The sequence below is a fragment of the Eumetopias jubatus genome, unplaced genomic scaffold (genome assembly GCF_037043125.1).
Source record: "Eumetopias jubatus isolate StellerSeaLion01/CBP00866 unplaced genomic scaffold, mEumJub1_p1.0 scaffold_3, whole genome shotgun sequence".
NCBI lineage: Eukaryota > Metazoa > Chordata > Mammalia > Carnivora > Otariidae > Eumetopias > Eumetopias jubatus.
The window spans coordinates 118,696,012-118,709,992 of NW_028274809.1; the positions used below are offsets into that span (position 1 = coordinate 118,696,012).

A 13,981-nucleotide genomic window follows, 5' to 3' on the forward strand; every position below is an offset into this window, starting at 1 on the left:
TAATATATGCAAGAAGAGGTCTATGGGAAACTTCCCTGTCTATCTCTAGGAGATGGAAAACATACTGAGAAGATATTAAGTCAGACGGACAAAGGCAGGGTAGACAGAGTGGATGATCACGTGACTAATGATTTAACAAGGCCCTGCTAGGTAAAACCCTTGACAGTTCCTGGGCCAACACTGGATGGGGAAGAGCTCCAGTGCTCGAGGAATACAACTCCCCGAGATCAACATCTCAGGTAAGTATCTTGACTTACTTATTGCAATCACCTATCAACTGGATGGCCTTCCTGCGGAAATCAAGAGAGTACAATAAAAGAGAGACTATATTAAAAAGCTAGAGTCAATAAAGCAGTATGCTATTATACAGTGGAATCAATATATCAAAAGAACAGAATAGAGAGGTCAAAAGCAAACCCTCACTTTATTTATGACAGAGTTGATACTATACATTAATGCATTGAAACTGTCAATAAATGGCGCCAGTATCCATCTGAAAAGAATAAAAACAAAAGTGAATCCCTAAGTTATATCATCCAACAAAATATTTCCCATATGTGTTAACAACTTATACTTGAAATATAAAATGTAAGCTTTTAGAAAAAAATACAGGAGAATCTTTATGCCTTTAAGAATCCCTTAAGTCAGGGCGCCTGGGTGGCTCAGTTGGTTGAGCGACTGCCTTCGGCTCAGGTCATGATCCTGGAGTCCTGGGATCGAGTCCCACATCGGGCTCCCTGCTCGGCAGGGAGTCTGCTTCTCCCTCTAACCCTCTTCCCTCTTGTGTTCTCCATCTCTCATTCTCTCTCAAATAAAAAAATAAAATCTTAAAAAAAAAAAAGAATCCCTTAAGTCAGAATACAGCATAAACCATAAAAGAAAAAATGAAAAGTCTAATACACTAAAATTTTAAACTTTAATTCAAAGATGTATATACACACAAGACAAGCCACACACTGGGAGAAGTTATTTACAACACATATACCTGACAAAACATTAAAAACCAGACTCATAAAGTCAAAAAAAGGACAAATAGCCCAAGAGAAAAAGAAAAGGAAATCTAAAGGCCAAAATATCTGAAAGGACAACTTCCTTGTAATCAGCAAATTAAAATCACAATTGCACATCCACCGAAGAGGCAAAAATTTTAAAGCTGACAATATCAATGTTGCCGACAATGGTGGACAATGTATCACTTTCTACTGAGAATATTTTGAGACAACTATTTTGGAAAGGGGCCATATTTAGTGAAGGAAAATATGCACTTATTTTTTTTAATTTTTTATTGTTATGTTAATCACCATATATTACATCATTAGTTTTTGGTGCAGTGTTCCATGATTCATTGTTTGTTCATAACACCCAGTGCTCCATGCAGAACGTGCCCTCCTCAATACCCATCACCAGGCTAACCCCTCCCCCTACCCCCCTCCCCTCTAGAAGATCCAGTAATTTTACCCCAGGCAGACACCGCTGAGAAACTCTGGCACATACACAGGAAGTAATATATACAAAATATCCATTACTGTATTATTTGATCTACAATCAATTAAAAAAACACTGTAATTGTAATTTTGTATAAAAATACCATGGATGAGGTGCCCTCTCATTCTCTCTCTCAAATAAATAAATAAAATCTTAAAAAAAAACACTGTGACTATGCCATGTGAACTTAATATTAAATATTAAACATGTACATATATTACATTTTTAAAAATTAAAAGGAACAAGTAGGTATTCTATAATTATTAATGCAGATAAAAAGAGTCTTGCTATATCTTCTAAAAGAGTTCCACATTCTACATTGTATCCTTGTTTTATTAGGAGGGAGGGTAGAAGTGATCAGGTGACTTTGAAAAACTTTTTGTTGAAACAGGTTAACTAATGATTAAATTTTTTGTACATGATCAAAATGAAATACAGCAAAAGGCCAAGGCCATTACTCTAAGTATGGTAAGCAGTACAGAAGATGCCCTTCTTACCCAGGTTTCTTTCTGATGAGAGTCTATAAATAATAGATGTGTGGCCGTAAGATAGAGCGTTCCTGTTAGTGACTTGTTGCTGGTACTGAATCGGTCAAGTAATTTCACTTGCTCAACCTAAAAAAAGAAAAAGAAGTTATTTCTCATTTCAAAAGTAACACAAATTCTTTGTTATCCTAGGATTTAAATGTACCATTTTCAAAGCTCTTCTTTCTATTCAAAAACATGAGTTTATTTAATGTTGAACATTAAATTTCACACATCTTGGGGAATATGTAAACCACAAGTTACACAGGTACTGTTTAGAGTTAGAAATACAACCAATAAAGGTACTCTGTAAAAAAATAACACAAATATTAAGGGGAACAGGAAGGAGGCACATGGTATAAACAGTTTTCATATTCAAGAGTCCACATATTTTTTAATTTAAATATTATTTAGTTAACATACAGTGCAATATTGGTTTCTGGAGTAGAATTCAGTGATTCATCACTTACACACAACACCCAGTTTGATTAAGTCTTTTAATCAAAAGGTCATAAATATTTCTTGTTATGCTTCAATCACAAGCCATAAATAATTTTTTGACAAGGCACAAATACTCTACACACAAATATCTACATGCAAAACAATCACACTACTTTCATTTGAATTTTAACCCTCTGTCCATCCCCTATTCATTACTATTCTTATTCAGGGGCTCCATTCTCTATAGGCATCTTATCCACTGTCCTTAGTGACTCTCCAAACTAAATGCCCAACTCTGAGCTCTCCTGAGTTCACACTGCCTGCTATACACATAATAACAATAATAATTTCTGACATAGTATTGAGGTCTTATTATATGCCCAGTATTATGATAAGTGCTTAACATACATTATTTCTTTTAATTTTAACAATTCCTATGTAGTAAGTACTATTAATTTCGTATGGAAACTGAGACTTAGAGAAGTTAAATGTTAAATGTCCCAACATCACACAGCTAGTAACAGCTAGTAAGCGGAACAGCACAGTAATAACCCTATGTCATAGGTCTGATTCCTGAGGTAGAACACCTTCCCACCATGCATACTGCTCTATTTGGATGTCTTAAGACTCATGTTAAGCATACAGAAAATGAAACTGATTTTCCCTCACCCCTCACAAGTAGGTTCCTAATCCTATATTTCTGATTTGAATTAATATGACTCCATCTTCATCCAATCACCCACATTAGAAATCTGGGAATCATCCTATGACTTCCTCTTGACCGCCAATATTCAACTAATCACTAACTCCTATCAATTTTATAGCCTAAATACTTTTAAAATCTGCACCTTCCACTACTGTTAGAGTAGTTTCTACATTATAAAGCATCATATAAAGTTCATGTGTCCATCTCTCCCACTAAAGCTACAACATACCCCAGGGCAAGAACTCTCTCTTATTTATGTTTGACTACCTAATGACTAATATAGCATCTGACACAATAAATATTTGTTGGACTAGGGGGAAAGGCCATAGAAACACTTCCCACAGGGGAAAACAGAAGGTGCCCACAGTTTACCAGTGGTCTCTTGCTGAAATCATCCAAGAGATTTATTATATAAAGTTCTTCTTTATAACATTATACTGTCCCTCATTTCTCTCTGCCACCTTCTCCCTACATAGAAGGTGAACAGTAAATAGTAATTTACAAATAAATGAACAAACTTAAAATAAGCAGAAAAATTACTAAGAATGTACAGTTATAGTTTGGCTTTTCTTGTTTTTAAATACACGTGTGAACTCTCAGTCTGCTATTCCCACCCTATCACCCAATTAAGACAAAGTCACTCTTCCTCTAGAGCTGCATAACACTACATAGTTCTTTCGAGCTTGTTGTCTATCAAGATTGGAAATTCAAGTTAAAAATACTCATCCTAACACTCCAAGCCTATTTCTTGATTCCCCCATCTCTAAATCCAAAATTATCTGAAATCCCATTTATTAGATCTTTAATTCTGATTACCTACATTCAAGTCCCAAAGCCTAGCTGTTCATCTGAATCATCTCCAAAACTCTGCATAAATACAAATCCTAAGCCCCACTCAACTTCACTCGGCCATCTCAGGAGATGGAGACCAAAAATCTGTATTTTTCTTAAAGGTTTTTTATTTATTAGAGAGAGGGAGAGAGCACGTGCACAGGGGTAGGGGCAGAGGCAGAAGCAGACTCCTCACTGAGCAGGACCCTGGGATCAGACGCTTAACTGACTGAGCTACGTAGGCGCCCCCAAAGATCTGTATTTTAAGAAGCTCACCAGGTCATTTTTATGCAACTCCAAATTAATCCCTCTTGCTCTTAACTCACATTAGGCTAGGTTCCTTCTCTATCTTTATGCTCTTCTCCAATGTTTAAGGCTCCAGTTTGTGTAGTCCTCCCACTTTTTTTTTTTTAAGATTTGGAGAGAAATGTAGTATTTTTTTTTTAAGATTTTATTTATTTATTTGACAGAGAGAGAGAGAGCACAAGCAGGGGAAATGGCAGGCAAAGGGAGAAGCAGGCTTCCTGCTGAGCAGGGAGTCCGATGAGGGGCTCGATCCCAGGACCCTGGGATCACAACCCGAGCCGAAGGCAGCCGCTTAACTGACTGAGCCGCCCAGGCGCCCCAGTCCTCCCACTTTTTAAAAGAGCTTCTTACAACTATGGTCCTTTAAAATATACAACTGCATTATGGGTGTATGCAAACCCCACCCCCCCCCACACACACACATTTTTGAAAAGATCCACATAAATAGACATTTTCAAGAAAGACAGTTTACTGATTCACTCCACAGAAATTGACTGGCTATCAACTAAAGGCCAAATTGTCTGGGTCTCATTTCTTTATCTATAAAATAAGGACAACAGTCTCTTCTTCGAGGGCTGTAGTAAGGCTGGATAATAAATGTAGGTACTTGACGCCAAGGTTGCTTGACAAACAGTAAGCAATAAAGTGCTCAGATGTTTGCAAAAATGAGTACTGTTAGTAAGTCAGTAAGCTGATGAGGTAAGTTGAGCCCTGACAGTCCTCTGTCTTAAACTAATGTTCAAATTCAAATGGAGAAAGGAAGGAGGAGGCACATGGACTTTAAAAGCAAATTCAATATTCTAATGTGTCCTACAGCTGGAAAAAACTGTTTTCCTAATATAATATTGAAAGCAAAGCTGAACAAAATTTTCTTAACTATAACACAGAAAATACAGAATTCTCAGAAGAGAGAGAACACAAAAGGGGAGCGACAATAATATTTGATGAAAAAGAAACACCTGTTAAGGTAGAGTATCTGTGTTGCAGATAAAAGGATACAGCAGATTTTAAGCACAGTAGCCATGACTAGATATGGTTTTTAAGAAGATCTTTCCAATGGCAATGTGGAGAAAATGTTGAGTAGAGACAGGAGGTGGGTAACCAGGTAAAAGGCTAACAAAGTAATCTAAGAGTGCCTGGAGAGATACGATAAAGGCCCAGATTAAGTTGCAATAGACAGGATAAAGCAGATGCCCATCTAGAGATGACAAAATGGATGTGAGAAGGAAGGAGAAATAGAGGCTTCTTGAAGATGTTAAGCTTGTCAGACTGGTTGCCATTCACTAAGATAAGGTACAAAAAGAAATGTAAATCTGAGAGAAAAGAGACTATATAGGACTTTAATAAACTGAGGATTATTACTTTAGTAAATGGAAAATTATATTCAAATCAAGAAAATATAATAGAAAAATCATTACATGACTGCTTCAATATGGCAATCGCTATATGGATATGACCGATAATAAAATTAATCTGAAAATTATTCCAAAACATTCATTTAGTACTTTAGGTTCTGGAAAAACTTTAGGTTCTGAGTATACTGATTATTCTGTTCTTAGCTGCAAATCCTAAGATAAATGTAAAAAACAAAAGAAAGCAGAGCTTTTTCTTTGCTAAAATTATCAGCATACAAATTTCAAACCAGAGACTTAGCCAATTTCCAAGCACCAACTACTGCCTCATATTTCCCCTTTTCACCAGGGAACTGAAAATACTTTACAGATATTGCTACATATTTTTCCCAGTGCTTTCCTGGAAATGTTTTAAGTCAAGTATTTAGGAAGCAATCACGACTCTTTCAGGTCACTAGCACTGAGACACTACGGAAATAGTGTCAGGACCCTTTAATTATAGGTATTATCACAGGCAAAAAGAGAATGGGGAAGAAGGACAAAGTTTTGGGAAGAGAAAGAACAAAGAAGAAACAGAGTAGGGAGAAGAGAATTGGAGGGTGTAGTCATTATGGTAAGGATGGGAAATGCCAACACATTACTTTGAGGGCCATTTAGTTGAGTTGTTGCCAACTTTGGGCCTGCACTAAAAGGTACTCTAAACAGGAAGTTCAAATTTCAGCTGATTACAAAGGAAATGATTACAAATGGAAATGAAAAAACAGAGGATATCACAAATATTCAGTATTACATCCAGAAAATTCGGACACCAAGTGGTCTCTGGGACAAGAAAGGACCAATGGCCATCTTAATCAATGTTCTGTAGCCAACAGTTGTACTTTACAACTACATGACAGGGCTACTGAAGTAGAAAACACACTGTCATGGCTTTTCTGACTTGCTGTGAGCTGCCCCTATAGCCAGGCACTCATTCGCGACTCTTAGTATCATTATTCCACACTCTACAGCACTGACATCTTAAAAAAAAAAAAAAAAAAGAGCATCAGGTTGCCTTTGGGAAGTGGAAAGTAACCCTCAAAAGGACAGAGGTTTTCATCTTTCTTTGTTCGTGTATGCCAAGTTCCTACAACAGCGTCTGGCTGCATAAATCACCAAACAAAATAGATCATAAATCCAAGGACACTTTTCAGTCCTATCTTACTTTGTTTTTCTGCAGCACTGAATTCAGGTGACTTTCTATGAATGGCTTCCTGTCTCACTCAGTAAAACCAAAGATTCACATTAGCCTTCAAGCCTTGCTGCTGTCTGCAACTTTTAATTTCCTACTGCACTCTCTCCTTCACTCACTCTGATCTAGCCACACTGGTCCTCTTGCTGATTTCTACAAACCAGGCATGGCCAACATAGGGCTTTTGCCCTTGCCGTTCCCTCTGCTGGGACTCTTCCAGCCACTCCTCCCCAACCCCTGCCCCTGTGAAGATGGCTTGCTCCCTCACCACTTTCAGTCTGTACTCAATTGTCACTATCTCTGTAAGAACTTCCCTAACTACCCTATTTACAACCGTCCTCCCCCAATCTCACCCTGGCACTCTCCATAGCATTTACTACCATCTACTATATTATTATTTGGCTTATTAACTTTGTTTACTGTTGTGTCTCCCCCAACTAGAAAGTAAGTTTTGGAATGGCAGGGACTTTTGTCTGGGAACCACCATTTCTCCAGTACATAGAACAGTACCAGGCCCCAAGAAAAGGAAAGAGCAGAGGAAGAGGGAGCAAAGAAGGAAATTAGAATAGGGAAGACTTCCCTTCTTGTGATTCACCTCTTCCCATTATATCCCTAGTACTCTTTCTCTGACTCCTCTTCCTCTGCTTGCCCCTTTCTAAGTATTCCCAGGGCTCTAACCTTCACACTCTTCTCCAAAGAGCCTCTACACGTGTACTCCTTGCATAAACTCATCCATAAAAGAAAACATCAATGATTACCTAAACACCGACAACTCCCAAATCTATTCTTCTGGACCATACCTTTTCCCTAACCCTACACCCTCATAATAGGTTACCTACTAGACAAAATCCTACCACCTAAGTTCCTCTCCTCCATCCCCTACCTTCCTTCCAGTCCTACTCACATTGACCTACCTCACTATTCAAATCTATTAATTAATTAATTTTTAAAAGATTTTATTTATTTACTTGAGAGAGAGGGGGAGAAGGGAGCGTGTCTGGGTGCACAAGTGGGGGTGGGCAGAGGGAGAGGGAGAAGCAGACTCCCCACTGAGCAGGGAGCTTGATGTGGGGCTCGATCCTGGACCCTGAGATCATGACTTGAGCCGAAGGCACTTAACTGAGCCACCCAGGTGCCCCTCAAATCTCTTGATTAGACAATTACTCTGTGAGGCAGAGGAGTGCTATGGTTAAGAGAACAGGACTAGTATCAGAAAGACCTGGATTCAAGTTCCCAGCTCCATCTCTTCCTTATTAGAACTAGCTGTTTGAGTCAGGACAAGGTATTTAATTTCTGCAAATTTCAGTTTTCTCACCTGTAAAATGGAATAATATTAGTGAGTCAAAATAGCACTTTATGGGAGGAAAAGCATTCAGGTGCTCCCCACAATCTACTGGTTCTTATTTGCATCTCTTTCCCTCTTTGTAACTGATTACACATATTTGTGTACATACACCTATGATCACACATTCTAATGACAAAAATGGGTAGCAAGCTAAGAACAAAGTAGGCATTACTTTTGGAATAATTCAACTTGAGCCCTAATGGGGTCAGATTTTCTTGGGACATTCCATTCCTTAACAAACTGTAGAAAGCAGTCTTCCATATATAGTTTAGGAAAACATTCTTCCATTACATTCTGTAAAGTTCCATTCACAAACAGCACAACATCGTTTGACATCAACAGATGATGTCAGCCAAAGCACTGGAGCCTGGCAGGGAAAGGAGAAAGACTGCATAAAGAAGAACTGTCTCTGCATATTTCCCATTGTTTCTTGGCAAGACTATCTCATTATGGCCAAATTAGAGCTCAAAGTGATAGGCAGAGCTTGGAAACAGTCTTTCAGAAATTCAAATTCAGACTAGACTTGACATCTTTAGTGATGCTATGCAGTAAGTAAACCAAATGTGACCAAAACAGGATGGTATATCTGTTCCTGAATTTTATAACTATAAAGCCATTTAATCAGTACTCAGCTAAAATACTTTATCTGATAAATCTCTGGTTTGTAAACAATAAAAAAAAACAATGACCATAAACAATACAAAAAAATACCACATAAATATTATTTACTTATGTCAAGAAGAGGTTTAGAGGAAAAAAAGCTCTTAGAATTCATTAGGATTCATTTCTGAAGATTAATACATTTTAACAATCAGATTAAAACTAGAGAATTAACGAAAAAAATTACGACAAACTTTGGTTTAAATCTTAACTCTATCCCTCATGAGATAACTGGGCAGATTACTTCAACTCCCCAAGCCTATTTCCTTCTCATCTGCAAATGCCGATAATGTACCTAACTGGCAGGGTTATTTAAGAAATTAGTGACAACTCTCTGTCAAAATCAATAAATAAAATCTTAAAAAAAAGAAATTAGTGACAACTGTGTATAAATTAGCATACTTGTGAAACTGTAAATATTGTAAAGTAATATTGCACAGCTGGCTACACGGACACAGAGTTGCTCAAGAACTGGTAATTATTACTTCTCAAATACAGCTGTCTCCACATAGAATAGTTACATAGAACTACTCCAGTCAATTCTTGATCATAGTGACTAAACTGCATAGTTCAAAACAGCTAAGTAAACTTAAAGCAATTCATTTTTAGTTTTGAAATACAATCATTTTTGCAGTAAATTAACCATGTCCAAGTGAAGGTTATGCAAAGTAGTATAATAATGCAATAGGCTATGTTCATAATAATCTTTTAAGTCATAATTTAAGAAAATATAGTTCACACAATTGTCAGAATGTACAGTGAGGTCCATGTCTATCGTGCTCACTGCTCTACAGCCAGTATCTGTCCTATGCCTGGCACATAACTGGGACCTAGTAAGTATTAGTTTAATTGCAGTCTACCTATAGCCATTTATGATTATCTCAGAGTACTGGTGATCCCATGCTAGAAAAATAACTCAAAGTAATAAAAGAGCACAACTTGAAAAGTAATTTTAATAGAAAATTATTCAGAAATCTTCTGCTCCTTAAAAAGTCATAAAAGGACCTTACTAAACCATCAGGATAGGCCCACTGTGAAAAACTACTATATAATACACATTTGGAACCCTGGAACCAGGACGAGAACCTGATCTGATGCATGCTCTAGCCCTCTTTTCCATCTCTGCGTCTTCTACTAGTTTGGTTATTTACTTAACCACCCTTCTATTTTCAAACTTTAAGAGCCAGCAACCAGAATTAAACAGTTTCTTTACCATTCTTCCCTTAAGGAAAAAAAAAAAAGGTTTTTAAAAAGGGACTAGTTTTTAGCATCTTCAAATATTATAGTATATGCAATGTTATAAACAAGCTCTAACAAAATCCCTAACACCTTAAAAAGGTTCGTGAAAAATTTTAATGACATAGACCTCAAATTCTCCATGGAACAAATGAAGATAACGTATGTCGCTATTTTTTCTAAATGAACGGTAATTTTAGGATGCGCGGCAATGGAGCGATGGAGTTAGCAAAACAGAGGAGTCAAAATTCACAGTGGGTCCTCTTCCTAATTTTGTTAGGCTCCAGGCGATCTTAAAATTATGTTATTCAATTCTTCTTGTCTTGATTTACGTTTTCTCCCTCCCAAGGTTGAAACTGAACTTAATTCCTGGTAACGTAACTTGGTAATATTTTGATACCATTTCCTTCAGTTTCAACATTTGTAATGGAATTATACGAATACTTGTTCGTTCCTAAAAATAAATGCCTTTCGCATGCAAAAATTAAGCATGGGATTTAATAAGATCAACTGAAAAAGAGTTCCATCAGACACTTTAAAATATGGGATAACATGTTTTCCTTCTCCGTAACTCCTCTGTTAAACTATTGACGCTAAAGACAATGAAGTTGAAGTTTTGAAGCAAAGAGACGGAGTACCAAACCTAAATGACTGGATGGAGACCGAGACAACAAAGTGAGGTGGAGCAGAGTGCTGACCTCAGCGCCTCCAAAACTTGCATCAAGAATTTGTGACACGGGACAATTCAACGTGAACAAGGAAAAGCTTACACAATATTGCAAAGCTGATTTGAGGACCCACCCGTTTTCAGGTCTTTGGGGGAGGCGAATGCCTGAAAGCAGCTGAAGCTAAAGCAGCCCCAATTTTGCCCAAGAAAGTGTAGCGCTGAGAGGGCGGCGACCCAATTCATGGGACTCAACCCCCAGCAGCCCAAATCATCCACACCCCAACACCAAGGGCTGAAAGCGGGACTCCCACTCCCATAGGTACAGGAGCCCTCCGCACCCACCCTGGCCCAAACTGCCCCTGCCCTCCCAGACTAGGCCCGGGCAGGCCCCCGCGCGGCCGGTCCTCAGCCCTGGTCCGGCCAGCCGAGTTATCGTCGCCCCCCACCTCTGCTGGGTCAGACCATGGCCAGCGGCTAATTGTTCTCCGCGACTACCTTGGTCGTACGGATGTGCTCCATCCCGAGGAGACGTCCGCCGGCAACGTGACTCACAGGCGTACCATGGAGCGAGAGAACCCGGGCAGGCCCAACGACCCAGGCCCAAAAGGAACTACCAGCCGGCCAGCGCCGCGGCCCGTCAGCCCGCCCCCTGGCAGCGTCAACCGCGCAGGCGCAGCCGGCGGGCGCCGTCTCCTAGAAACACTTCCCCAAACCCGCCACCGCTGAGGGGAGAGGACGGGCGGGGCAGAGTGCCCTCCGAGGGAGAGCGGCGTCTGGCTCTTCCCGGGCCGCCGTAGGTCCTACAGCGCCGCCTGCTGGTGGAGGCTCACCAACACCCCCCAAGAATCTATTCTAAGGATCGATCATCAGATACATTTACTGTAGCCTTATTTGAAACAATCAAAATTCCCAATACTCCACAATTAGTTATGTAAAAGCGCACTATGTCCATACACACCAGTTTTCCATTAAAAATCATGGAGTAGATCTTAAATAAATAAATGTTCAATGGGCAAAATAATAATAATAATAATAATAATAATAATAATATGCAGTAGATCCTAACAAGTAAAAGCTGAACAAACTGAAAAATCATCAACTTTTCTTAGATCTGCAAGAAACCTGAGGTCACAGGGAAAACCGCTACCCCCAGAATTAGAGAGAGGGGCAGGCAAAATACACAATGTAAGGGAATAGAAACCCACAAGCAGCAGCCTTACCGGGCGCCAGTACTGGGCAGTTTCTTTTACCAAGTGCATTATGTCCAACAATCCAGGAAAACTTACAAGGCATACTGAAGGTCAGAAAACATGTGAAGACACAGAGCTAGCACCAAAACCAAGACTTGGATATGACAGGGATGTTGGAATTATCAGATTGAAAATTTAAAACAATTCGGATTTAATATACTAAAGGCTCTAATTTATCTGGATAAAGGAGACAACACGCTAGAACAGATGGACAATGTAAACAGAGAGATGGGAATCCTAAGAAAGAACTGAAGAGAAATGCTAGAGATAAAAAAAAAAAAAACACTGCAAAAGAAATGAAGAATGCCTCTGGTGGGGTTATTAATAGTCTGGACATGGCTAAGGAAAGAGATCTTTATCCACAGAGAGCTTGAAGATATCTCAACAGAAACCTCCAAAGCTGAAAAACAAAGGAAACAAAGCCTGAAAAACAAAACAAACAAAAACAAAGCCAGAGCAGAATATCCAAAAACTGCTGGACATCTACAAAAGGTGAAACACACGCACGTAATGAATATCTGAAGAAAAAAAGGAACATAAGCAAGTATTTCGAATAATAATGTCTGAGATATTCCCTCAAATTAATGTCATACACCAAAAGTCAGACCCAGTAAGCTCAGAGAACACTAAGCAGCATAGATGTCAGGAAAACTGCATATCATTCTCAAACTATACAAAGTCAAAGATAAAGAAAAAATTCTGAAAAAGCCCGAGGGGAAAAACAGTCTACCAATAGAAGAGCAAAGATAACAATCACATTTTACTTCTCTTCAGTTGTGAGGAGGCTGCACAAGCAAGAAAAGACTAAAGTGAAATAAAGCCTTTCTCAGATAAACAAAAATTGAGCAAATTTGTTGCCAGTACAGTTGCCTTGGGAAAAAAATGTTAAAAGAAGTCCTTTAGAGAGAAGGAAAATGATATAGGTCAGAAATTTGGATCTATGTAAAGAAAAGAAGAGTATTGGAGAAGGAATAAGTGAAAGTAAAATAAAAACATTTCCTTATTCTTTATTGATCTAATAAAAAGCATTTTGTTCAAAATAATAATAGCAATAATGTATCTGATTATGTATGTGTGCACACATGTGTGCATGTGTGTTTGTGTATGTGTTTATAAGTGAAATGAATGGAAGGACAGCAGTGATACAAGGGATGGGAGGGAGGGAGGAGGAATTAGGATTATTTTGTTATTAAGTACTTGCACTACCAAAAAAATTATGCTGCAGAGGAATATTATATAACAAAAATGTTGATGCTGTTTACTGAGTGAAAAATAAGCTGGCTATAGAATAAGATCAATGTGACACTGTTTTGTAATTTTTATTTATATAAACAAAAAGTTTATGTTTCTTGGTGGGAGGATTGTGGATGATTTTTTGTAATTCCTCTATTTCAGTGGTTCTCAGTCTGAAGTGATTTTGCCCCTCCGAGGATATTTGGCAATATCTGGAGATATTTTTGGTGGTCACAACTGGGTGCACGTGTGGAGAGTGCTACTGGCATCTAGTGGTAGAGGCTAGCTCTTCTGCTGAACATCCTACAGTGCACCGGACACACACCTCCCAGTGAAGAATTATCCAGACCAACATGTCACCTGCGAAGAGGTGGAGAACCCTGCTTTATGTTTCCCAGGGGTTCTGTACTAAGCAGTTTCACTTACTGTAACTAGAAAATGCTCTTTGTAAAACATCATCATCTTTACATCATCTTTCTTGCTGTGTTTGGTGCTACAAAGGCCTAATATCTTAAGTTTTCTTTTCTAATTAAAAATTTGCCAGCATTTCATTCATTTATTTAATTCAACTTGTCTTGGTGCTGGTTCGTTTTGGTTTGGGATTTTTTTTTTAATGCCTGCTCTGCTTCAGACAGATTGGCAAGCAAGCGCTTATTTAACACAGCAGTCTTTGTGATGAAATTACTTACTCCTGCAGGTATATATGAAATAAAAATA

At 38.5% G+C, this 13,981-nt stretch overlaps 1 protein-coding gene across 1 annotated transcript in view; it reads right to left on the bottom strand.

Moving 5' to 3' along the window:
• The window catches only part of MTMR6 (myotubularin related protein 6), a 34,306-nt gene extending 22,873 nt beyond the window's left edge, over positions 1-11,433 (bottom strand). Inside the window, exons 1-2 of the mRNA XM_028106223.2 lie at positions 11,277-11,433; positions 1,983-2,099 (exon numbers count right to left, since the gene is read on the bottom strand). Of these exons, the coding sequence (XP_027962024.1) occupies positions 1,983-2,099; positions 11,277-11,300 (141 nt within the window). The 5' untranslated portion in view covers positions 11,301-11,433. The remainder of the gene's footprint in view (positions 1-1,982; positions 2,100-11,276) is intronic.
• Between the last annotated feature and the right edge of the window lie 2,548 nt (positions 11,434-13,981).